The following is a 27,525-nucleotide window of genomic DNA, read 5'->3' on the forward strand; positions in this document are numbered from 1 at the left end:
CTGCTTTTCTGTCAGTTTGCTGAGAATGATGGTTTCCAGGTTCATCCATGTCCCTACAAAGGACCCAAACTCATCGTTTTTGATGGCTGCATAGTATTCCATGGTGTATATGTGCCACATTTTCCCTATCCAGTCTATTGTCGATGGGCATTTGGGTTGGTTCCAGGTCTTTGCTATTGTAAACAGTGCTGCAATGAACATTCACGTGCACGTGTCCTTATAGTAGAACGATTTGTAATCCTTTGGATATATACCCAGTAATGGAATTGCTGGGTCAAATGGAATTTCTATTTCTAGGTCCTTGAGGAATCGCCACACTGTCTTCCACAATGGTTGAGCTAATTTACACTCCCACCAACAGTGCAAAAGTGTTCCTATTTCTCCACATCCTCTCCAGCGTCTGTTGTCTCCAGATTTTTTAATGATCGCCATTCTAACTGGCGTGAGATGGTATCTCAATGTTGTTTTGATTTGCATTTCTCTGATGACCAGTGATGATGAGCATTTTTTCATATGTTTGTTGGCCTCATGTATGTCTTCTTTTGTAAAGTGTCTGTTCATATCCTTTGCCCACTTTTGAATGGGCTTGTTAGTTTTTTTCTTGTAGATCTGTTTTAGTTCTTTGTAAATTCTGGATATCAGCCCTTTGTCAGATGGGCAAACTGCAAAAATTTTTTCCCATTCTGTTGGTTGCCGATTCACTCTAATGACTGTTTATTTTGCTGTGCAGAAGCTGTGGAGTTTGATTAGGTCCCATTTGTCTATTTTGGCTTTTGTTGTCAATGCTTTTGGTGTTTTGGTCATGAAGTCCTCGCTTATGCCTATGTCCTGAATGGTTTTGCCTAGATTTTCTTCTAGGGTTTTTATGGTGTTAGGTCTTATGTTTAAGTCTTTAATCCATCTGGAGTTAATTTTAGTGTAGGGTGTCAGGAAGGGATCCAGTTTCTGCTTTCTGCACATGGCTAGCCAGCTTTCCCAACACCATTTATTGAACAGGGAATCCTTCCCCATTGCTTGTTTTTGTCTGGTTTGTCAAAGATCAGATGGTTGTAGATATGTTGTGTTGCCTCTGAGACCTCTGTTCTGTTCCATTGGTCTATATCTCTCTATCACAGTTCTTACCACATAGTGTTGCAATGATGTTTCCAGCTTATGTTTCCCTCCCTTCCTCCCTCCTTCCCTCCCTTCCTCCCTCCCTCCTTTCTTCCTTTCCCTTTCTTTCTCATTCCTTCCCTCTCTCTCTCTTTTTTATCTTTCTTCTCTTTCTCCCCCCTTCCTTCCTTTCTTTCCTTTTCTTTCTTTCTCCTTTTCTCCTTTTTTCTTTTTTTCTCCCTTCCCTTCCCTTCCTCCACCTCCTCTCCCCATCCCTCTCCCTTCCCCTCCCCCATCCCCTCCCCCCCCCCCCCCCATCCCTGCACCCCTCCCCCCCCCCCCCCCCCTCCCCTCCCGCCCCCTCCCTTTCCCTTCCATCTTGTTCTGTCACCTAAGCTGGAGTACAGTGTCACTCTCAGCTCACTGGAACCTCCACCCTCTGGGTTCAAGGGATTCTTGTGCCTCAGCCTTTGGAGTAGCTGGGACTACTGGTGTGGGACATCATGTCCAGCTAATTTGAGGTTTTGCCATGTTGCTCAGGCTGGCCTGGAACTCCTGGCCTCAAGCAGTCCACCAACCTTGACTTTTCAAAGTGCTAGGATCATACATATGAGCCACCATGCCCAGCCCTGTCGAGCTTATATGTCTTATTTAAGTCTGAGATTCAGAAAGGCAGACTTAGTCTAAAAAATTCTTCATATCCTGATACTACCTGTTCATGGCAAGGATCCAAAAAATGTTAAAATAAATTGTTGAAATGTAAGCCGAGAGAGTGAATTATTAAGACTCTTTGGTTCTTTTGCTACATATAATTGACTTGAACTAGTTAAAAGTGAGAAAAGGGAAAACAGATTAAGGCTATAAAGTATTTCATGAAACTCAACCCTGGGCTTCAGGTGGGAACTAGGCCACAGGATAAAGGCCATTAGGACTGTCACCTCTGCTTCTCTTTGAACACTTACTTCAATAACTTCTTTCTGAAAGCCAGATTTCTCTGCTTCTCTTGTTTAAAGGTTGATATTTTGCAGTTCCAATCTTCAACTGAGAATAACTCATTGTCCATTCTAATTCTAAATTTCTGGGATTGAGAATCTGACTTGCCCAGCTTGGATCCAATGTCTAAACCAGATGCAGTTGGCCATGGCCAGAAAACAGGCACAAAGAAGAAATGTGGCTACTAGAAACCTACTCCTGTGGACTGGGGGACAGGGGAATGGTCAGTTCTCAGATAAAGGGGACTTAAACACTTCTTATGTTATCTGTTGCAGTGAGGCAGAGGCAGACAAGCTGTCCAAAAAAGAGAAGATGACAGTGTTCTAGACAACTTGGCACCGGAGTACATATAGACTGTCTCAAACAGGAAAATTTTATCTCTAATTCAGGACCAGACCTTTTTATAGGGATGAATCCCTAGAGGAACAAATGGGAGTGCTTAGGTTGTAGGGGAAGAGTCAAGAGTTTGGGGATTGCAAAATGCAAATCCTTGGCCAGGAATGACTATATATAACTTGGTACTGGGTCTGCCCACACAGTACATGTAGGGAGAAAAAAGCCATTCCATGTGTACTTTTACTGTTTATAGAAAAGGGTAATAGATCACAGTCTTAATGCAACAGAGTGACAAGGGCACCTTACCAGATGGCATAAAGTCTGCCAGTATGTTGAAAAAAATGCAATAAAAATGTTTCTGTAATAGAACATTAATTTTTATATACCATACAGCCAACATGATAGAGACCAACAGTAACTAGTATTTGAACTTCTCGAAGGAAAGCCTAGTCTACTGAGAGGAATGAGTGAAACGGGATAAGCAGGTATCATATTAAACTGTGCACCACATAAGTCCTCAGCAAACTTGGTGATGGCTGATGGTAAAATGGTTTTGCAGCCCAGAAGGGCTTCAAGTTTTACTACCCTGGATACAATTGTTAATGTTGATGCTCAGTACGGTGGGAGGATACATTCACCTGTGTATGGAGTATGTTCCTTAACCAGTCTTCTCAGTGCCCCTTCTAAGCTGGAAAGAGGAGAAAGGATTGACAACTGTAACCAGGACATAATGTTTCATTGAACCAAAGTTTGAATTCATCACTGCACTGAGTAGTGAACTAACCAATATGTAGATATTTGTTATTAATATTTTATATTTATTTTTTTGCTGGCTTATATGCTTAAAAGATCTTTGTTTTAAATGCAGGTGACCCAAGGACATACGACCCAGATTTCAAGGGGCCTGTTGCCAATAGGTAAGCAATTCCTTTGTTGGGAATATGCTTTTTTAAACATACACAGAAAGGTTTTGGGGATGGGGGAGGTACTGTTTTCCAGTTAATGGAGAGTTGTGTCTGCTGTGAGGGGGAAATGACTTATTTCTGCCTAAATTTCACCTTTTTACACAGGGAAAGTACAGAGAATAAATCTTTCTATGAGTCATGAATATCTTCCCCCATTCAGCAAATGAACTGCCTTACATTATTAGACTGACTGTTTGTACTTTTCAAAAAGAGAAGACAAAAAAATCCTTTATGAGATTTAACCACTTTGTAGAGAAGCAAACTCATTCAAGTCATTGCTTTATGCACCTGTTTACTCTGGGACTCACCATTGCGAACGCAGGGTTGCCATGCCAACTTCATCAACGCCAAGTATTTGTGTCGCTCAGCTTCCAAGATCAGAGTGCTTTCTCAGAGGCAGTCATTCACCAATGCATCATGTGAAATACTCTAGGGAAATATGTACTCATCTCAGCTGGTGCCTCCTCCCCTCTCCAAGGTTCTGTGCTATTTTAAAATTAGCCAGTAATTCATAGTCCTCTTATTTATTTCAGCCTCGATTTCCAAGCTTTTTGCTAATCACAAAGGGGATTGTGGGGCAAAATGGCTCCATAAGGAGGGAAGACTATGCAGTTGGTAGCTGCTTTTTGCTTAACTTTGATTTCTGGCAGTTGTGTGCCGTAATGAATGGTGATGTGAACCAGCGACCAGCATGCTCATTTGCATGTGCCAACCATCAGTATGTACATTAGCATTTACTGTTATGTCCCTGTAATAGCCTAGCTTTAAAGAGATGTATATTCAGTTTGTTCTAATTTTGTAAAAAGCCAAGTCATTTGTTTCAAGTTACTCATTTAAAGGCACACTTAGAATAAAGGTGCCTTCTTTAAAATGAGTTCAAAATCTCTCCATTCTCTCCATGGTAACACCATGAATACATTTTGTTGTCTAGTATACAAACAGCCTCATTCAATGTGGTAGTTACTTTTACTATAATTATATCCATTTTACAATAACTTGTTTGTAAGCATTGAATGTACCCTATTAGCCTCAAGGGAACTTTAGGTATAAATCAGATTCAACAGTAATAATAATTGTAATAAATAGACTGACACATTTAGAAAGAGAAAATACCGATTACAAGTGTGCCTTTCTAGGCCATAGATAAGAAAGCAGAATTAGGCCTGGCTGGTTTTAGGTGTAGCAAAAGAGGTCAGATCACCTGTCTTCCATTATTTAGAATTTAATAATGGAACTGGGTAGTTCAGGTAAAGTCCAAATGACTGTGATAATCACTGTGAGGAAAGTCATTTATTTTTACCTGGGGCCTTTTGTGATGCCTCCAGCACCACAAAGACCTTCAAAGGTGAGCTGGTCATTCTGTGGGCAGACCTTCCTCTGCCTTCAATCCAAGAACAGAGGAAAGCATTGTAAAACCATGGGGGCATAACTACAGGAAGACATAGTTGGCTCATTTGTAACTTTTTCAGGTAGGGTTCTACACTGTCCTTACTGGGAAAATAATTGGGGTGTTTAAGGAGCAAGTAAGAAGCCCCCAATTCTCCATATGGCCTCTAGCAGCAGGACTGGCTTTAGTAACACCTTGTGCTTATAACATGTGGCCCTCCTGAGAAATCCAAAATGTTATTGGAGATTCAGAGAGACTCATACAGCACTTCCTGCTTGTCAGTCCTCTGTGTTCTGTTTAATTCTCTCAGTTCACAACGGCAGCATTTTGTGCCTAGTCACCACCCAGCTGTCGTTGTTTTGAGAAAAGGTGAAGGAATGATGGTCATGCATAGGAGAGGTGAACTGAGTGTCTCATTTCTTCCCATCTACTAAGAACTGTGTGTGAGAGAGCTATTGTCCAATAACCAAGAGAAGGTGATTTGATAGTTTAAGGTGTTTCCCGGCCACTTTTCACAAAGTTGATCTTCAGGCTCCAAGATTTCTCCCCTATATTCAACAGAATCAGAAAAAGATTAATTAGTGAAAAGGTTTTCAGCACTATCCTCAGTAGTACATTAGACACTGGATATGAATACACATAGAAAACTAAGAAATAAAAGCTCTTCGATAAGACGCTACATGAGAAATTCATCTTGTAATGTAGACCCAATTAAATTTTATTTAATGGAGAATTGGTATGCTTTCTTCTATTAGGTAAAAACCATGTAACTCACTGTTTCTCCTTCTGTACTGACTTGTAGGAAGCCCACTGATATGCCCACTTATCCTTGAGCATAACAACGTCTCATCTTTGTATTATTACCAACTAGCGTAATTCTTCTGTTAGAGTAAGGGGTACTATACACATTTGTTTAAGGAGTGAAGGAAAGAAAACAAGAATGGGAAGGAAGCAGTGTGACATTGAATCCAGGGATAAATACAAGAATGAACTTCAAAGGAGGCTGCGTAACGGCCACAGCGTTGCCACACTTGAGACAAAACTGGCAGCATATGTAAGTGAAGATTCACTTATGGTTTACACTTCAGGACTTCTAAGTCTTTATTTAAAGCTCTTGCTAAGATGCTCTCTGAACCCTATACTGTTTTCAGATGCCATTGGTGTGATATTGGGTTCATATTCCTAAACAAGATACTCTGCTAACAGGAAAGTAGTAGCAGAGTTCTCTGAGCTATTTGTATTACTAGGTCTCATGGAATACACCTCAGACTATTTTTCAAGTCAATTAATTTTTATGAAGTGTCTACAGGGGGCATGACACTGCATATGATGTGGATCTAAGTATGCTGTGTCAAGGGAGGTCAAAGATTTACAGGTCCTCATGCAAAAAGTTCAGCTTATTCTGTTTATCTTTCTTTATATCAGGGCAAAGTCATTAAAATGTTAGGACCATTTGCTTGACCTGTGATCCAAGTCTAAGAAAATAAAGCCCAAATTGCTACAGTTAGCATCTTGTAATAAAGACCACATATTATCATCTCAGGTTTTAGAGATGAAGTTTGTTTTATTTTGTTTTCAATAGAAAAACCCTTCTGAAAAAAGGATGCCATTTTAAAGAATGCTGACATTTTCAAGCATAGCTATGAAAGAAATAATATTCTGGCTGGGCACGGTGGCTCACACCTGTAAACCCAGCACTTTGGGAGGCTAAGGTGGGCAGATCAATTGAGGCCAGGAGTTTGAAACCAGCCTAGCCAACATGGCGAAATCCCACCTTCATTAAAAATACTAAAATTAGCGAGGTGTGGTGCACACCTCTAATCTTACCTACTCAGGAGGCTGAGGCAGGAGAATCTCTTGAACCCAGGAGCTAGAGGTTGCAGTGAGCTGAGACTGTGCCACTGTACTCCAGCCTGGGCAACAGAGAAAGACTCTGTCTCAAATAATAATAATAATAATAGCCATAATTTTTACAAACAGAAAGCCACCCAAGGAATAGGTGCTGTAACCAGGGGTTTACTGAGAAAAAATGAAAAGCTGGACCTCATCATTAATTACTCACACAAATATTGAATGCACACCTCTGTCCTCCAAGGGAAGACCACACAAACATATGAAAAGCTAAAGAGCAAGCACAAGTAGCATGGGCTGTGCACCAAATGTGTGGTCCCCAGCAAAGGCTGCTGCAGGATTTCAGGGGAGGAAGGGCTCTCTGAGGCTGGGGTGAGAGAAGCTGACTCCTGGGCAGGGCCACAAAGCAAGGAAGTCTACCAGTTTATGAGAGGCACTTTCTCCAAACTTAGGAATTTAGAAAATAGCACTGCTTTCTATGGGTTAAGCTAGAAATTAACACATAATTAAAGCAGAGATGAAGATAGTCACTACAGTGAAACCTGTAAGGTTTCCAGTCCAGCAAGCCTTGATGATAAATTTATTCAATGTAATAACATACATAAAGAGAAGTACAAATGATGATCCAAACAACGCTATTCATCCAAGAACTCTCCAGATTAGGGCATCAAGTCAAATTGATGTGAGGATCCTATGTAAGGATACTGTTCTCTTGAACACTGGCTAGCACAGCTGAATGCCATTAGATATTCTATTCATGTAATTCCCCTTGTTCTGACTCCACACTCATCAAGCAACCTTTTGATAATTAGGTTTTTCATGTAGTTTGCCTACTGGGAGGAATGAACTGGTCAGGGAAACATGAACATCAGTTCGTCTCAGCAATTAAATTTCTCAATGTAAATTATTTCATTGGCATTCGGATTTTAGACATTAGTCTCTTGTGAGCTTTGTTAGTGCCAGTCATCATCCCTGAGTTGGTAATTCTAGGGCATGACAAAAATCAATTTTCAGACCCTGCAGAAATGTACATAACTGGTTTGCCTCAGCAGAGAGTTTATTCCAGCATTTAGAGACCTCAGAGTGAGACTGTTGAGGCAGATATGTGAACACAAAATTATGTAGGGCTTTGGATACCATGCTAAAGCATTTGGAGCTGATTCTTAGGCAGTGGGAACTCACTGGAGAAATTAGTATTAGGGGAGTGGTGTGACATCATCAAAACTGTTACTCTCTGGGCTGCTATGTACAGCTCTATGCAGTGGAGCTCCTGGCTTAACTGAAGAGTCAGCCAATCAAGCAACTAACTACATCCTGGTATTATAACTGCACAGGCTACTCTTGGAACACCAAGGAAGAGTGCTTGCAATTCACTCCAGAGCTGATTGGAGGATATTTTTCAGAAGAGAGAATTTTCCATTAGACTTTAATGTTCTTTCAAGATGTCCCCTTTATATAGGTGTTTTAGGTAAAAGAAATATATCAGTATTTCAAAAAGCCTCAGAAGTATATTTATATTTCTGACTTTCTACTAGATAGTTCTACCTGGATGTGCTATGGGCATCCTAAACTCAACATTTTAAAACTTTAACTCATGAACTCCTTTGTGCTTTATACCCTTCCTTCTCCTTTAATGGCGTTTCCTCCCTTGGTGAATGTAACTATAATCAAACTAGTTGTCAGACACAGTAGTACTAGATTCTCGCTCCTACTCTGAATATACAATAGTCCTAAAACCTTGTAGATTTTACCTTCTTTTTACCTCTTAGAACTCTGCTCTCCCAGGACCACTGCCTGAGTCGAGGATTTCATAATCTCTCAGCTGAGTTACTGAAATCGTCTTTTAAATGATGTCTTGCTTTCCTTCTAACCAACTCCGTCCTGCCAAAATTCTGTCTTTTCCTGGATTGAGTCCATCCTCAATTTTGAGCCAAGATGATACTTTATTTAGGCATTCAGCAAATGTGCGTTATATGCCAGGTACTTTTCTCAGCCCATTATACACACTGGTGAACAAAACAGACATGCTTCTGACTTCTCATAGACCTGAGATTCTAGATAGGACATCAATTATATAAGCAAAGAAATGAATAAACTCCTTTCAGTAGTGATACATACTGTAACATAAATGCAATTAAATGATATGGTTGAGAGTGAATGGGGAACTGGGTTGTTGTTAGGGCTCTGGAGCAGATGGCAGGTAAGAGCTGGATAACAAGAGGGAGCCAGCCATGCAAAGATCTGGGATCAAAGCATTAAGGCAGAAGATAACAAATGCAAAGTCCCTGAGATGGACAGAAGTTTAGAATGTTTAAGGAGTGGAAAGAAGTCAAGTGTGGCTACAATGAAAGGGTGAGTATTCTCAGGCTTTCATATTTGATGTGTGCTCTTGGCTCTTCTTGGAATGTCTTCAAGTATGAGTCCAAGGGTCACCTCCTCTTTGAATTTTTTCTATATTCTTCTTACTCCATTCAGTAGTAGACACACTGTCCTTTTTCTAGAGCCCTTGTCAATAACCATTAATTTTTCCGATCACATTAATCTATTTATTTTCTGCCTCTCCTACTAAACTGCAAACTCTATCCGGGAAGAACTTCTCTTAGTTTATCTTTGTATTTCTAGAAATAGCACAGTTCCTGGCACATAGAAAGCATAATTAACTAATACTTTAAAAAAAAAAAACTCTTGATTTAAACGTGCCTACAGAGTTTTTAGGTTATTTTCATAATTATCAGGAATAACTTGTAGGCAGTGAGATTTTAAAGTGTAAAAATATAGAAAAAAGAATAAACTTACACAATGAGGAATAAAAGAGACTGCAAATATTAAAGATGAATGCTAGTCTTTACCTTTCTGTGGAAGAGTCATGCTGATAAATTATTAATCATTAGGCCATTTGCTCCACTCCAAATGAAGAATATAAATGCCAGGTTTAGAGCACAACTTCAATTCACATTCTTGTATTCTGAAGAATTAGCCATTTGGGGCAATTATTTACTTTTATTTCTCTTCATTTCCTTCTACATTTGAGACTTTATAAAAAAGGTTTCAGAGGAAGTACTATGGATATAGCCTTTTTATTCCAAGCTATTTCACAAGTCAAAATGGTTTGTAACCTCTTTGAGACATTTTTACAACACAGAACCTACATTTTTAAAAAATGTTGTGTTCTTTTTTACTATAATTTTTAATCATATTTTTCTTGATAATGAGCCCCACCTTCAGATATGTAAGTCCCCTCTACAGTTAGAAAAAGCATACCAATTATTTCAACAAGAAGCAAACTTAAGGACAGAATACATTTAGGAGACAGCACAGTATTGTCACAATGATTTGAGATGTCTACTTGATAACAACACTTTAGAATTCATAAAAATGTGTGGTGTGTGTCTGCATAGTGCTGTATGTGCTTATCACTAAGGCCTGAAGCTTAACTTTTTATTTTTTTGGCTTTTATTTATTTATTTATTTATTTATTTGAGACAGAGTCTTGTTCTATTGTCCAGGCTGGAGTGCAGTGGTGCAATCTTGGTTTACTACAACCTCCACCTCCTGGATTCATGCAATTCTCCTGCCTCAGCCTCCCAAGTAGTGGGGATTACAGGTGCATGCCACCATGCCCTGCTAATTTTTGTATTTTTAGCAGAAATGGGATTTCACCATGCTGGCTAGGCTGGTCTCGAACTCCTGACCTCATGATCCACCAGCCTCAGTCTCCCAAAGTGCTGGGATTACAGACATGAGCCACTGGGCCCGGCAGCTTAACTCTTCTTCTGTGCTTTGGCATTAAGAATTGAGTCACAGATTGAGTGAATCTCAGGATTGGAAATGACTTAGAGGCCACTTAATCCAACTCCTTTATATGAATTAACCCCTTCTTCAACATCCCAGATAAGTGACTCTTCATTCTTTCCTTGAATCTTTTTATGATAGTGAGCTTACCACCTCTCCAATGCTTCAGGTAAAAATAAATGATTTTACTAAATTTCAGACAGATTTTCCACCTTCTATAATAATAGTTATTTTCAGTATTGTGACACATACGAATTTGTTTAGTATACTCTTTTGTGTGTAAAGAAAAAAGGGCAACTATGGAACATTGAAGCTTTATTCCTATTTACTTATATACTTTTATGCTGCCTCTTTCTAGAAAAGATCTTAGGTGAAATGACTTAAAACATCTGGAATGCAATAGAATTATTAAAATGAAAATAGAAATTCAAAGTCCTAAAAATAAATTTTGACTCAAGACTAATATAGTAGCTGGTATTGAAATTAAATTTATCAGTGGGCTTCCTACTTGTCAAAACAAAAAGAAAAACATCATGGATTATACAGCTTGTTTTATTGGAAGAAAATATACCAATTCTTCTGTATATGAACATTTTTCTTAGTTTTAAATTACAAGTGGCATTTTTCATAGAACATCTTTTATGTGCATTCATGAACATCTATTACATTCCCTATGTCTTCTAGGCGCTAGAGATACTGTGATGAGCAAGATAGACAAGGTAGCTGTCTTCTTGGAAGAGGAAGGAAATAGAAATTCGAGGAAGAGGGTAAAACAGAGTGACGTAACAGTGCCTCTGTTAAATAATATATAGAGGAGGGGAAGTGTTAACTTAGATTTGGTGATGAAGGAAGATCCCTTTATGGAGGTGACAATTGAAATGAGACTTGAATGATAACAGGAGCTTATCATGCAGAGTCTGAGGACATAGCATGTCAGATAGAGGAGACAAAATGAAGTCTCTAAGGCAGGAAAACACTTAGTTCAGGGAGCAGAGAGGAGGCCCATGTGAGTGTGGCATGGTGGATGGGAGTGGGACTTGGGTAGTGGGTGGGTAGGAGATGCTCTGCAAGCTGAGTATGTTATAGTGAGTGCAGTGGAAAAGCCATGTGAGGGTCTTAGTCAGAGAGTGAGCTAATCTGTTTTTAAAACTCATTCTGACTGCTCTGTGAATGAGTCCAAAATCAGGAGCAAGGAGAGTCACAGGAAGATTTTAAAGTTGTCTAAGTGAAGAAGTCAGTCACTTGGAAGATGGTAGTAGTAGTGGAGAGAGAGAGACTTGTATAGACTCAGGATATGTTTTGGTGGTAGAAGAAGCAGCACTTACTGATGGGGTTGGATGTAAAAAGCAAGAGAAAAAATGAGTCAAGAATAACTGTTATATTTGTGACTTGAACTACCAAACAGATTATGCTCCCCTATTGTACAAATGAAAAGATTAAGGAGGTTAAGACTTCTGTTTTGGCTGTGTTAAGTTTGAGATACTAAATAGGTATCAGTGTGTGAATGCCATGCATGAGTCTGGAACTCAGTGAAGAATAAAATGAGGGCTGGTGATCAAAAATGGGAAGTTGTCAGCTTGCAGATAATATTTAAAGCTGCGTCTCTGGATAAGAACACTTAGGAGGGTGGAAGAGAGGTCCAAGAACAAAACTCTTGACTCAAAAGCATTTGGATATCAAGCAGAGGTGGAAGAACCAGTACAGGAGATGGGAGAGCACCCAGTGAGTTGGAGAAAAGGCAGGAGAATGAGATGTTGTAGAAGCCAAAAAAAGAGAAAGTGATACAAGAAGAGTTTGGGTTTTTGTTTTGTTTTGTTTTTAAAGTGACCACGTGTTGATTAATTTGAGAAGTCAAATAAGATGAAAATTGAGAAATGATCACTGGATTTGGCAACATGAAAACCTTTAGTGACCTCGTCAAGAGCTATCTCAGTGGCAATGGACACTAAAGTGTGACTAAGAAGAGTTGATTAGAGAGTGCGAGCTGAATCTAGTAGAGATGGCTACCAGAGGCAATAAAGACAATGCTTTCAGTAAGCTTTCCTAGTGGATGAAAGGAAGCTGGGCTCAAAGAAGAGCTTTCTGAAGATAGGACATACTAGAATATGGTGGTGTGTGGTGCTAGACAGTATCTAGAAGGCCATTGATGACACAAGAGAAAGAAGAAATTATGGAGACAAAGTCCTAAAGATGGGTCCAGAACACCATTGGAGAGTCTGGCCTATGATGGAAGCAGGGACTTTTAACCGTAGTTTTAAGACAGTAAGCAAGGAATAGGGTGAGATGTTGGAGTGTCAATAGTTTTGGCAATGAAAAGAAGAGGTAGTCTTGCTGGTTGCTTATATTTTCTCAATGAAGTATGAGGTAAGACCATCATGCAGGGATGGTTGTGGGGGTGGGATGATGAGAGGTGGCAGTGGTGGTGGTGGAAGGACCAGGGCTGGAGTGTTGAGTGTTGAAGAGGACAGGAAAGTATGAAGTACACGTTTTGGGAATGGGAAAGTGAAACCTCATATATTGTTAATCTAGAATACATACACACACACACACACACACACACACACACACACACATACATACATTACACATATATTTCAATTTGCCACATAGAATATTATTCTAGCCTAGGAAAAACTTAAGGTAACATACAACTTTGTCACTTAAAAGTGATGAAGAACAGTGATTTGTGGGCATGTATTGGATACCTAAATTACGTGAACCAGGAGATCTTGAGGTGACTGAAGTTGGGTGACAGTACCATGGAGCGCTTCACGTAGTAGGAGAATCTTGAGCAATATTTTGAAGGAAGGATCATGTTGGCAAAGGAGGTAAATAGTATCTCTTGCAATGGCTTAAAAATAGAAGTAGGCACATACCATGCAAAGTAGATTTGCTTGGCTAGACCAAAAAGTAGAGCCTAAATAAAACATGTCTGACAAGTGAAGGGAAATGGGCATATGTATAAAACATCAGAGATGAAATATTGGCAGAATTTCATTTCAGTTTTTATGGAGAAGGAAAAAAAGAGGTTAAGGAGGTTTCCAGATTGTGCATTAGTTTATTCTTTCATTCTAGTGGGGCATACAGAATTGAATAAAACACAGACTATGCTTCCAATAAACTTAAAATTTCAACCATGAATGTTAATATATTTAAAAATGAATGATTTGCTAAATAGAAGTACAAGCATAACTCAGGGGAACAGAGTAAAATAAATAATTGTTATTGACTAAAAAAATCAAGAAAAGTTTCTTGGAGTTATCATTGAGCCAGACCCTGGAAGGAGGAAAATGATTTAACAGATGAGAGAATAGAAAAGAGAATTGGGTTCATGGAGGTACGTGTTGCAGATTGGGATCTTGGCAGCAAATGCTGAGATGTAGTCTGCAGTGCAGGCTCCTTACCAGTGATCAGCGTTTGTGAGAAAAAGGGAAAGGAAGCAAGAGTTTTCTTTTTTTTTTTTTTTGAGTTGGGGTTTAACTCATGTTACCCAGGCTGGAGTGCAATGGCGCGATCTCGGCTCACCGCAACCTCTGCCTCCTGAGTTCAGGCAATTCTCCTGCCTCAGCCTCCTGAGTAGCTGGGATTACAGGCACGCACCACCATGCCCAGCTAATTTTTTGTATTTTTTAGTAGAGACGGGGTTTCACCATGTTGACCAGGATGGTCTCGATCTCTTGACCTCGTGATCCACCCGCCTCGGCCTCCCAAAGTGCTGGGATTACAGGCTTGAGCCACCGCACCCGGCGAGAGTTTTCAAATTGCTAGTCCAACAAAGCCTCAGCCACCCAGAAGGGACGGATCTGGAGTAACTCTGAAATGGCCACACCTTTATTTACTTATTTTTTTATTTGTTTTTTTCCTGGCAGAATTATTTTTAATAGATGCAAATTGGAAACAATATGAATGACCATTATCAAAATGAATTATTTTATGTTTATAAAATGGAATACAGTACATACAATAAAGAGAATAAACTACCGTTACATTTAACAACATAGACATATTCCACAGGGGAAAAAAAATGTTGGGCAAAAGAAGTCAGATACAAAAGAGTAGATATTGAATGATTCCATGCATATAAAATCCTGACACAGGGAACACTGCTCTATGATATTACCTGTCAAGATTATAGCTACCTTGCAGAGATGGGGGAAATGCCTGAGAACCCAAAGCAGTGTGTTACTAGTGTTGTAGTTCTTGACATAGGTGAGTTACACATGGTGTTCACTTTATATATATATTTATCAAACTGTACTATATGATTTCCATGTTTTTCTATATGTATATTAAACTTGCACTTAAAAGTTTATTTATTTTTTTAATTGTACTTCGGGTTCTGGGGTATATATGCAGATCATGCAGGATTGTTGCATAGGTACATACATGGCAAGGTGGTTTGCTGCCTTCATTCCCCCATCACCTATATCTGGTGTTTCTCCCCTCATTATCCCTCCCCACACTCCCCACCCCCACTTTCCCTCCCCTTGCCTCCTCCATTGACCACAGTGTGTGAAGTTCCCCTCCCTGTGTCCACGTATTCTAATTGTTCAATGCCTGCCTATAACTGATAACATATGGTGTTTGGTTTTCTGTTCTTTGTCAGTTTGCTGAGAATGATGGTTTCCAGATTCATCCATGTCCCTATGAAGGACACAAACTCATAATATTTTATGGCTGCATAGTATATCATGGTGTATATGGGCCACATTTTCTTCATCCAGTCTATTGATGATGGACATTTGGGTTGGTTCCGGGGCTTTGCTATTGTAAACAGTGCCGCAATGAACATACCTATGCGTGTGTCTTTATAATAGAAAAATTTATAATTCTTTGGGTATACACCCAGTAATGGGATTGCTGGGTCAAATGGTACTTCTATTGCTAGGTCCTTGAGGAATCGCCACACTGTCTTCCACAATGGTTGAACTAATTTACACTCCTACCAACAGTGTAAATGTGTTTCTATTTCTCCACATCCTCTCCAGCATCTGTTATCTCCAGATTTTTTAATTATTGCCATTCTAAGTAGTATGAGATGGTATCTATATGTGGTTTTGGTTTGCATTTCTCTAATGACCAGTAATGATGAGCATTTTTTCATGTTTGTTGGCCTCATATATGTCTTCTTTTGTAAAGTGTCGGTTCATGTCCATTGCCCACTTTTGAATGGGTTTGTCTGTTTTTTTCTTGTAAATCTGTTTTAGTTCTTTGTAGATTCTGGATATTAGCCCTTTGTCAGATAAGTAGATTGCAAACATTTTTTTCCCATTCTCTTGGTTGCTGGTTCACTCTAATGATTGTTTCCTTTGCTGTACAGAAGCTCTGGAGTTTAATTAGATCCCATTTGTTTATTTTGGCTTTTGTTGCCATTGCTTTTGGTGTTTTAGCCATGAAGTCCTTGCCTATGCCTATGCCCTGAATGGTTTTGCCTAGGTTTTCTTCTAGGGTTTTTATGGTGTTAGGTCTTATGTTTAAGTCTTTAATCCACCTGGAGTTAATTTTAGTGTAAAGTATCAGGAAGGGGTCCAGTTTCTGCTTTCTGCACATGGCTAGCCAGTTTTCCCAACACCATTTATTGAACAGGGAATCCTTTCCCCATTGCTTGTTTTTCTCAGGTTTATCAAAGATCAGATGATTGTAGATGTGTGTTGTTGCTTCTGAGGCCCCTGTTCTGTTCCATTGGTTTATATCTCTGTTTTGGTGCCAGTACCATGCTGTTTTGATTACTGTGGCCTTGTAGTATAGTTTGAAGTCAGGAAGCATGATGCCTCCAGCTTTGTTTTTTTTGCTTAAGATTGTCTTGGCTATGTGGGCTCTCTTCTGGTTCCATATGAAGTTTAAGGTGGTTTTTTCCAGTTCTGTGAAGAAGGTATTGGTAGCTTGATGGTGATAGTGTTGAATCCATAAATTACTCTGGGCAGTGTGACCATTTTCATGATATTGATTCTTCCTAACCATGAGCATGGCATGTTTCTCCATCTGTTTGTCTCCTCTCTCATTTTGGTGAGCAGTAGTTTGTAGTTCTCCTTGAAGAGGTCCTTTACATCTTTTGTTAGTTCCTAGGTATTTTATTCTCTTTGTAGCAATTGTGAATGGGAGTTTAATTCCTGGGTATTTTATTCTCTTTGTAGCAATTGTGAATGGGAGTTCACTTTTGATTTGGCTCTGTTAGGGTGTTACTGGTGTATGGAAATGCCTGTGATTTGTGCACATTTTGTATCCTGAGACTTTGCTGAAGTTGCTTATCAATTTCAGGAGATTTTAGGCTGAGACGATGGGCTCTTCTAAATATACAATCATGTCATCTGCAAATAGAGACAATTTGGCTTCCTCTTTTCCTAATTGAATATGGTTTATTTCTTTTTCTGCCCTGATTGCTCTGGCTAGAACTTCCAATACTATATTGAATAGGAGTTGTGAGAGAGGGCATCCTTGTCTTGTGCCAGATTTCAAAGCGAATGCCTCCAGTTTTTGCCCATTCAGTATGATATTGGCTGTGGGTTTGTCATAAATAGCTTTTATTATTTTGTGATATGTACCATCGATACCTGGTTTATTAAGGGTTTTTAGCATAAAGGGCTGTTGAATTTTGTTGAAGGCCTTTTCTGCCTCTATTGAGATAGTCATGTGGCTTTTGTCTTTGGTTCTGTTTATGTGATGGATTACATTTATAGATTTGTGTATGTTGAACCAGCCTTGCATCCCTTGTATGAAGCCTACTTGATCATGATGAATAAGTTTTTTGATTTGCTGTTGCATTCTGTTTGCCAGTATTTTATTGAAGATTTTTACGTTGATGTTCATCATGGGTATTGGCCTGAAGTTTTATTTTTTAGTTGCATCTCTGCTGGGTTTTGGTATTAGGATGATGTTGGTCTCATTAAATGAGTTGGGGAGGATTCCCTCTTTTTGTATTGTTTGGAATAGTTTCAGAAGGAATGGTACCAGCTCTTCTTTGTATGTCTTGTAGAATTCAGCTGTAAATCCATCTGGACCTGGGATTTTTTTAGTTGGTCACTATTAATTGCTGCCTCAACTTCAGCCCTTGTTATTGATCTGTTCAAGGATTCAGATTCTTCCTGGTTTAGTCTTGGGAGAGTGCAAGTGTCCAGGAGTTTATTTATTTATTTTTTAACTCTTCCTTTAGGTTCAAGGGTACATGTGAAGGTTGTTATAGAGATAAACTATGTGACACAGGGTTTGGTGTACTGATTGTTTCATTGCCCAGATAATAAGCATAGTATCCAATAGGTAGTTTTTTGATCCTCTTTCTTTTTCCACCCTCCATCCTCAAGTGGCTCTGAGGCTCTGACAGACATTGTCTGGAGACAAGAGGCTGTCTGCATACCACACTTCTCACTGCTGGGCAGCCAGTCTTTCCTTAAAAGGGAACCAGGGTGGAGCTTTTTCATGTGGATCACAGCATGTGATCATGGAATATCCCATCATACCCCAGAGTGGCTGAACAGAGACTAGGATGGAAGACACTTTGGCAATGAAGCCGAATAGATTATGTGGTGTTGTAGAGAGGCTTGAAAGCCATGATGAGGATTTGAGACATTTTTTTCCCTGGGAGCTTTGTTAGGGAATTAAGGAGGGCCATATGATCATCACCCTGCTTTCAGGAGATAATGCCAGATAGTGAACCTGCAGCACCAGAATCTCTCATAGTTGCCATAGGCACAGCTACCTAGTGAATTGGCGGTTGGGGGCATAGGGGAGGTAGCCCATACATTGTGTCCAGCTTCTTTTTCTATCTCCTTTTCTTAGATAACAATATCTTGATACTTCATTCAACCCCAATTCACCTGACCCTTCACCTTTACTGTGGTTATAACTAAAATCTGTGTAACTGACCCATATCTCCTCTTTTCGGAGAAACTAATATTATCTTTCTTGCCATATTCCTGTGTCAGACAAACATACTGGTGTCAGAAGAATAGATTACTTATATTTTTCAAATATTGTTCTGCCCAGGCGATTTTGCTACTGAATGGATTTATTTTCATTTTCTCTCAATCAATCTATATATTTAAGTGTGCATTCTTTTGGCAAGAGAGTGAAGAGTGATTTTTTTTCTATTAAAAAAATTAAAGGCAGTTTGTGCACAGATGGACAGGAGACTAGTGGGTAGGCTTGGTTGAGAAGGCAGCAGGGATGGAAAGCCGCTGGTAGTTTCTGAGGACTGGGACCCTGGGGCATGGCACCACCTACCATGTAACCAGGCTGGAGAATGTGAACTAGGACCCTAGGGGTGATCCTGGTAGCAGCATCCCATTATGGGATTTCTAAGTCCTACAGAAACTAGCAGTATGGAGCCAGGTTACCCCATTTAAACAGTAGTGCAGAGAACCTGGGCAAAGAAGGAGCTTATCAGGAAGCACAAAGGCAAAGACTGGAAGAATCTCCTTTGTGCACTAATATGCAGCTTTACTTGCCTTTCTTAATGTAGCAACTATGCAGGGTTTTGATGCCAAGGTCATTTTCTAGTTAGACCTATGAGGAAAATTAGTGGGAAAATATATTAAATTTTATACGGGTGTTGGTATTTAATTTAGATCTCTTTCAACTCATGTATTAGTTTTTTTTTTTTAATATTTATTTTGTTGGGTTGGTTAAATAAGGGATTAGGATATAAATAGTGTATGCACCTGTCAGCTAAACATTACTTGAGATGCCTTTCTATTTTGGTAATGAAGCCATCATTCAAGTGTGATTCTTTACTTGATATGAGCTTGCACAAATTTCATATATAGTGTCTAGAAAAAAAGGAATAGCTTTTCATTTCTAACCTTATAAGCCCAAGTTGTAAAAGTGAGGACAAGTCTCACAGCTGCACAGTTTTGAAGTCTAAACAGGATAAAATTAGACTTAAACTTCCCAACACATACATGTTGTAATATATATTCCAGTGGCTTGTTGAACTGTATTCAGGACACTGTGTTTCATGATTTACAAGCATACACATCACTTTACATGCTCTGGACTTCTGAATTCAAGTCACATTGTGAATTTATTTCTAACTGGAAGTCTCCTATTTATTTGCTGAATATCTTCAGGAACCAATTTCTTCGTGTTGGCAAAGTTGTTTTCCTCATAATCATTAGTAATATTATGTTTTTGGTAATTTGTTGTTTATTCATAATAGGATGCTTACTATCAGACAGTAAAACAATAAAGCTTAGAAACAATGGTGAAAAGTGAAGGAAAATATAATTAACTCATAGTTTAAAGTAAAAAAGTTCATATGACAGTTGATTTACATGTACCTTATTTCTTAATGTTTTCTTCCTGAAAATGCTCCATTGTAATACATATTAGCATTTTATATTTTCCTTTTGCATAGATGGGCAAGCTTATCCCCTACAATAAGTGGAGAAAGTTCCGTTCTTCTACAATTTTGCATTTGATATCACTTCTTTTTTCAGATTTGGGAGCTAAAGTTACAACCATATAAGCCATCTTCTCCATATGGGTTATCCATAATTAAATTTTCTACTGTTCAGTAAAAGAGGAAATCAAACTCCACCTCTTTCTTTCTGGAAGAGGTTTGATTTCCTATGCTACTGCCATCACCTTCATCCCCAAAATGTTTGTACATAATATAATGTTTGTAGATAATATGAATGCTGACTTTATGAATTTATTAAACATTCTTGGTTTTCCTAAACTAGGTTATTATAATGTTGGTGTGCTGTTTATTGATTCTAACTCCAGGTTAGTAGACCATGTCTACTTCCTTAAACTTATATACCATCTATATCATTTGCAATGCAATTGGGGAGTTAAAACTAGAACAGAAAACTTTGGAGAGCTGTTAATTACTAAACTGTGATAGTTGTTGTAAGAGAAAAATAAGACTTTCAGTCATAGAAGAGACAGCCCAATTACATGTTAAAGATAAGATTTAATGTAGGATGAAGCTTTAGAACTGAGTCTTGAAAGGTGGGCAAGATGAGTATTTTGCAGGAAATGGACAAAGTATTCCAAAAGAGAAAAAAAACAACCCAGTAAGAATAAAGGCAAAGTGTCTTAATTCAGCATATAGAATACTTTCCTGAGCAGTGTTTTATCTCTAACAGGTATATATATATAGATATACATACACACACACACACGTATATATATGTGTGTATATATATACATATATACATATCTATACGCACACATGGAAAGAAAGCACATCACTAATCTGAAAATTTAAAATAAAAAATGCTCCAAAATCTGAAACTTTTCAAGCACTGACATGACACCACAGTGGAAAATTTTACTCCTGACCTCATATGACAGGTTACGTATATTATTTAAAATATTGTATAAAATTATCTTTAGACTATATGTATAAGGTATATATGAAACTTAAATGAACTTCATGTTTGGACTTCGGTTGCACGCCCAAAATATCTCATTATGTACATTGCAAATATTCCCAAATCTGAAATCTGAAACACTTCTTGTCTCAAGCATTTCAGTTAAGGGATACTCTATACACACACACACACACACACGCACACACACACACACACAAGACCCCCAGTGGATGCCTGAAACTACAGGTAGTACCAAACCCTACATATGCTATGCATTTTCCTATACATACATACCTATGATGAAGTTTAATTTATAAATTAAGCACAGGAAGATGTTAACAATAACAATAATAAAATACACCAATTATAACAATGTAATGTAACAAAAGTTATAGGAATGTGATCTCTCTCTCTCTCTCTCATCTCTCAAAATACCTTATTATACCGTACTCACGTATTTTCTAACTACAGTTGACAGAGAGTAAGTGAAATCTTGGAAAGCGAAACTATGGATAAAGGAAGACTAGTATATATGTATACATGTATATATAAAAATGTCCCTTTCTTATATAAATAATACCATGCTATAATTGTGTTTTTTTTACCTAACAATATTTCTGGGAAATTAATTCATCAGTACCTATAGGGCAACCATAGGAGTTTAAAGAAAGGTCTTGAGAGAAAAAAAGTAGCAGATTCTCAAAATGTTATTGTTATCTGTACAATTTAAAAAATGGATAACATTTTTTAATGTCCTCAATGCCCTCCTCTGTCTTTTACTCACATATGAAGGTCAAGTCCACATGTTCCCTGTTCAACACAGTCTCAGTTACTCCCTGGCAGGATCAATTACCCTCTTGTCTATGTTCTTTGAGTGCTTTATACATTATACACTCCATTTATTATCCTGGTCATATCGAGAATTTTTTGTTTGCTTATTTGTGTGTTTTTATGCATGAATAGATTGTGAGTTCCTTAAAGCTTTTGTTTCTCTCTAGATACTCATTCCCTAGTACAGGACCTGGCATATAATAAATGCTCACTAAAAATACTGACGGTTAAAAACTAGTGAGAGCACCTTAATCTTCATTGTTCATTGGGTCTATATTTCTTTTTCTTGTTGTTGTTATTCTTTGGTATTTGACTTGGGATATGTACCTTCCCAGTGATAACATTTTTTAAACCATGGAGAAGATAAAAATTATAGATTAAAAATAAAAGAAATGTCACCTGGAAATATTGACACAGTGCACTTTTTGTAGCATTTTATGATAAAAATAGATGATCCTCTTCATTTTATGTTACAAATTCCTGAGAAAGGGCTGATGTGGCCAAAATAAATTTGCAACCTTCAGACTGGAGCAATTGCCCATAAATGTGTTTGTACATATATTTCTTGAACCCACCTCATGATGTATTCATGCATTTGTGGAATACTTACAAAAATGCTTCATGTCATTACTTCAAATATTTTTATGTTTGGCTTAGTCAAGCAAAGATTGCTCTAATAGCATCATGGATTTTGTTGCTATGATATAAGACCATAGTGCTATATTTTCATTTCTCTATGCTTTGCTCATTTATATCATCCTCGTTTGCTTGCAATATTTAATAGAACTTTTGGTTTAAATGCAAGTAGTTGAAAGAATTATTTCTTATTTGTTCCTGTTATGGTGGATCTGGTTTAACCATCTTTACCCAGAGCATGAGCGTTTTTCTTCACTTGCTTTGAGGATCATTTAAGACTCATCTTTAAACTGCCTCATTATGTCTTTCAGAAATACAGTTCTCATATAACAACTAATCAGGAAATTCAAAGTGTTTGAAGTATGTTGGGAAAAACAGATGTTTGCTATTTAAAGTACTGCAGATGATTGTTATTTCTTTTTCTAGTCAAAAGACGTTCATATCCACTAAATAAATGTATTGTCTTTAAGTGTGCATCCTTCTGTGTCACAGTGGTGGGAAATCTTCACTGCTAGAGTTAGAAATGAAAATGTTCTGCTAATGTTCTGCTTAACTGTTCATTGTGCACAGTAAGGAAGCTGGGGTTAGTAAAACATCAGAAAATTTTACTCTTCTTAGCCTAACATGAAAAAATCGGTAATAGAAATGGCAGTTGTTGGTTGCTTTGAAATACTAGCCTGCTGAATGAGCTCACAGCCATTTTTTAACCCAAAATAAGCTGAGTTGATTTTTTAGAAAGACTAAACTTTAGAGATAAACATAGATGTTAACATGTTAAGCAAGTGAGCTGTATAGCCAAAATCTAAGGTAGCAGAAGTAGAATAGGAAGAATTAGCAAAACATACTTAATTACTCATTACATTCAACTGTAGAATTTAAAAGAATTAGTATCATTTAATACTTTTGTTGAAATAGAATTATAATAATGATTCATTTACTTTGCAAAGAATGTTAGAGTGTATTTGGTTCATCCTCCTATTTTGGGATGAGAAACAGAGGCCTAAAAACATGAAAAGGCTTAGTCACGATTACCTGGTGACTTGGTGGCAAAGACAAGATTGGGATCCTGGTCCAAGTTGTGAGTATAGAGATCTTTCTTCTGTGTTTCTCTGAAATCATTTTCAAGTAAATCTGTCCGTGCAGTCTTTCGTTTGTTTTTGTTTTTGCTGAGTGAGGAAGCAAGCTGACGATCAGAGGAAATTCATATCTATGCCGTGGGTGGAGGAAAAGGATAAAGGAAGTTGAGACTGATTCAAAATCCAAGATTTGCCTCAAACTTATCTCAAATCTCTAATTTCCTCTGGTTGCTGAGTACTTCTGGAGTCCTAAGAGTCTCCCAAATTACTGAGTTTTCTCTCAATGACTTTATCTAGAATTGATTAATATTTGAGGGAAGACACATCAGCATGTAATGATCACTATGCTAATTTGGGATCACTACAGAACAAGTGAAATGGGATTTTTAAAAAAGGAGTGAAAAAATAATAAAGATGTATTTATTACTCTTGGCGGTATCCAATATTGGAAGTCATTGTAAACAATGATTTTTTTGAGATGGAGTCTCGCTCTGTTTCCCAGACTGGAGTGCAGTGCTGTGATCTTGGCTCACTGCAACCTCCCCCTGCCAGGTTCAAGCCATTCTCCTGCCTTAGCCTCCAGAGTTGCTGGGACTACAGGTATGCACCCCCATGCTTGGCTAACTTTTGCATTTTTTTGTAAAGCTGGGGTTTTGCCATGTTGGCCAGGCTGGTTTCAAACTCCTGACCTCGAGTGATCCTGACTCAGTCTCCCAAAGTGCTGGGATTCCAGGTGTAAGCCACCACACCTGGCCTGTAAACAACCCTGTTAAAGATCAATTTTTAAAGCAATGCAAAAAGTAGGTACTTTGTGGAGATAACAAGTGGGAAGTTTGGAATTAAATTTCCCATGGCAGTATCATCAATGGATTCAAAAAAGTTTACATCTCAATTTAGAATTAAAAGTGACAGGCCAGGCATGGTGGCTCATGCCTGTAATCCCAGCTACTCAGAAGGCTGAGGCAGCAGAATTGCTTGAACCGCGACCCAGGAGGTGGAGGTTGCAGTGAGCCAAATTCGTGCCACTATAGTCCAGCCTGGGCTACAAAGCAAACTCCCTTTCAAAAAAAAAAAAAGAAAAAGAATTGAAAGTGACATACTCTGGACAATTGTACTAAGAAACCTAGTGATAACAAAGACATGGGTGTTAAAGATGAATCAAATATTTTTTGATGAAATTTAAAAGGAAAAACTCTGTAATACTAAATTATCATTTACATAAAGCATGATTTTTAAGATTCATGTGGAAATAAACATACAAACGTTCATTATATTTTGATGGATTCCTGCTATAAACTGAATGTTTGTGTCCCCCAAAATATACATATTGAAGCCCCAATCCCCAGTGTGATGGTACTTGGAGGTGAAGGCCTTTGGGATGTGATTAAGTCACAAGGGTGGAGATCACAGGAATGGGATTAGTGTCCTTTTAAGAAGAGACAGATTTTCTCTCTCTTCTCTCTCTCTCTCCCTCTGCCATGTAACAATACAGCAAAAAGGCATTCATCTAGAAATCAGGAAGAGGACCCACATAAGGAACCAGATTTGCTGGCACCTTGATCTTTGATTTCCCAGCCTCTAGCACTGTGATAAATACATTTCTGTTGTTTAAGCCACTCAGTCTGTGGTGTTTGTTACAGCAACCTGAGCTGACTAAGAGAAATTGGCACTGAGAAGTGGATGGCTGCTATAATAAATACATAAAAATGTGGAAGCAGCTTTGGAACTGACAAAATGCCAATAAATATAGGCAAGTAACCTTTCTCTCATAAAATTAGAAAACTGTAGTTATAAATAGATAGCGATTTCTGAGAAACAAATGCTTTCTCTAATGTCATAAGGGTATAAATAAACATCTTAATATTATGATACTAAACTGTAATTTGTACTTTCTCCTATATATTTATAATAAATATATTCATATTGCTCTGGAAATTTTTTTGCCTTACTGTAACAATTCAATAATGATAAATAAGCTCACTTGCTTAGAGTCCTGGCATGATTTTCTGAAACAAGGTCATGTATTAGTAGCTTATTTGTGCTGCTTTAACCTTTTACCAGAAGGCTTTTAAGGGATTTATGAATTAAATCTTTCAGTGCATTCGAAAAGCTTGCTTGATAATTGGACAGAAAGGGACCCTCAACTACAAGGTCATCTAACCAAAACTATTATTTAGGTCACATACTTCTTTAATGTTAAGCAGGAAGGAGGACATACATATAATTAAATGATCCTGAATATTTTACAAACATATGTCATTCAAAATAATGCTCCCATTAGGGAAAGGTAGCAACCATTAATGTTTAACCCTTTGGACTATAACTTAATGACAAACTTATATTCTTAGGCACAAAGAATGAATTTGACCTCCTTTAACTTGCAAGACAAAATATGTACATATCTTTGCATTTTTCCTTTGGTTATGCTAAGTCTTTTGGAGTACAATACATGGGCATTTTTTTTCAAATAACTTGTGTGTTGTATTAAAAGACTTATCACATAGTTCTAATATTTGCTACAGGGAAAATTAATTATAAAATCACCCTTTTAAAATATTTTTTATTTCTAGGATTTCTGTGATCAACTTTCTTATCTTTTGTTGTTCATTTTCCTTTCATAAATTTCTTTGATAGCTTTTATGGCTTTTCTTTTTTGCCTAGTCAGAAATAGTCTGATAGCATTCTCTATTATTTTTTCAAAGATCTGTTTTTCCTTGAGGCTCCTGGTAGGTAGCTTTTACTAAATAGAAATGTAAGCTTCTATGTAAACCCTATTACACTTTAAGCTTGGATGCAATACATACTTGACTTCTCAGTATGTTTGAATTACACATAATAAACACATTTTTTATGTTTTTGAGTAATTAACTCTTCTTTAGACTAGGAAGGTCCATAACATTTAAAAAGGATCAGAGTGAAGATGGTGCAGAGTAGGGGATTGGGGAAGAAGAGAACAGATTTTTCCAATTCAGAAACAAAAGCCAAGAATTTAACAAACTTACTAGGAGGACAAAATAAAAACATTTCACAGAATTTTAAACATTTAAGTGTTGTATCTTCTGTTTCCTTAAGTCTATTTTATTTCCTCTTCTAGGACACATTTTTATTTTGTCTGTTATATTTTGAAAGCCTTGTGTTGAGCTACTCATGATATATAACCATTGTAAACTCTATTCCTGTGATCCATGGTAAGACAATTCAAATTATAACCCTTCATTGGAGCTAAACACACATATTTTTGTCTGTCCTCACCAGAATCATGACAGTAGAAAGACAGAAATGCAGTCATAGACTTGCCTCTTGTGGGGTTTACAGAATATGGTTCAGGTAAAAAAACAAAAGAACTTGGGTTTTGGACTTAAGATCTTTTTCCTTCACGGCCTTTAGAACAACTGATAATGATATACATAAATATATAATAAAAAATTTTAATAAAGCTAAGAATTGTTCACCTTTCAGTATCACCTCTGGGAAGAAATAGATTGAGAGCTAGCTATTATTGAGGTCCATGCCGCAAATAAAATCAAACTACAAAAGTTTTATAACAAAATTCAACCTACTATCCTGGGATTATGTTTATACGTTTTTCTACCATCTGAGTTGATATGGCATCTACGACAAATGGTATTTCCTCTATGCTAGTCATATATTCAGAGAGAGAATGTTTTTTCCCAGGGATTGTGGGGAGGGAGAGGAAGGAAAGATTGTACTTTTCTTTTGTACAAATATTAATGTATCGCAAAGCACACAGAAGTCTTTACAGAATCATATGGAGCTAAATAAAAATCAGCATAAACACTATTTACCAGCTTGTCCTCTAAATGTCAGCATAGCTAGATTTTTATTGGGGCCTTACTATTTAATAGTCTTGATGTGCTTTGGAGAACTAAGCTCACACCTCTGAAGATTTACATATTTGCAGATCCAGAAAGGCCTTCGAAATATGGCCTGGGGAGATGTGCGTTGGTAGGGAGGGTTGAGAGTGATATTTGAACTGTATATTTGAAATGAAGAATGCTAGATTAACTTTAAATACTGGTGTTGAAGGACAGGAAGCAGGGCTTTGCCCTTCACTTTATTCTGGTGCCCTTCACTTTATTTTTTCCCTAGAAGACAGCTGCCAAGAGTTCCAAAGAGACTGTGGAACAAGGGAGCCACAAAGATTGATGCTGACCAAAAATAAAGCTTAGAGTAGAATATTCAATAGCTATCCAAGGGTTATGCTTCCAATTGAAAACCAGAGGACAGTGTGA

At 37.8% G+C, this 27,525-nt stretch overlaps 1 protein-coding gene across 3 annotated transcripts in view; it reads left to right on the forward strand.

Annotated features, from left to right (window-relative positions):
• Positions 1-27,525, forward strand: part of SLC44A5 (solute carrier family 44 member 5) — a 408,769-nt gene that overhangs the window by 263,137 nt on the left and 118,107 nt on the right. For all 3 annotated transcript variants that reach the window (XM_032296576.1, XM_032296574.1, XM_032296575.1), the window contains exon 2: positions 3,290-3,338. In XM_032296576.1, the coding sequence (XP_032152467.1) occupies positions 3,290-3,338 (49 nt within the window). The remainder of the gene's footprint in view (positions 1-3,289; positions 3,339-27,525) is intronic.

The sequence above is a fragment of the Sapajus apella genome, unplaced genomic scaffold, assembly GCF_009761245.1.
Source record: "Sapajus apella isolate SASKATOON/1434 unplaced genomic scaffold, GSC_monkey_1.0 scaffold36, whole genome shotgun sequence".
In the NCBI taxonomy this organism is placed as follows: domain Eukaryota; kingdom Metazoa; phylum Chordata; class Mammalia; order Primates; family Cebidae; genus Sapajus; species Sapajus apella.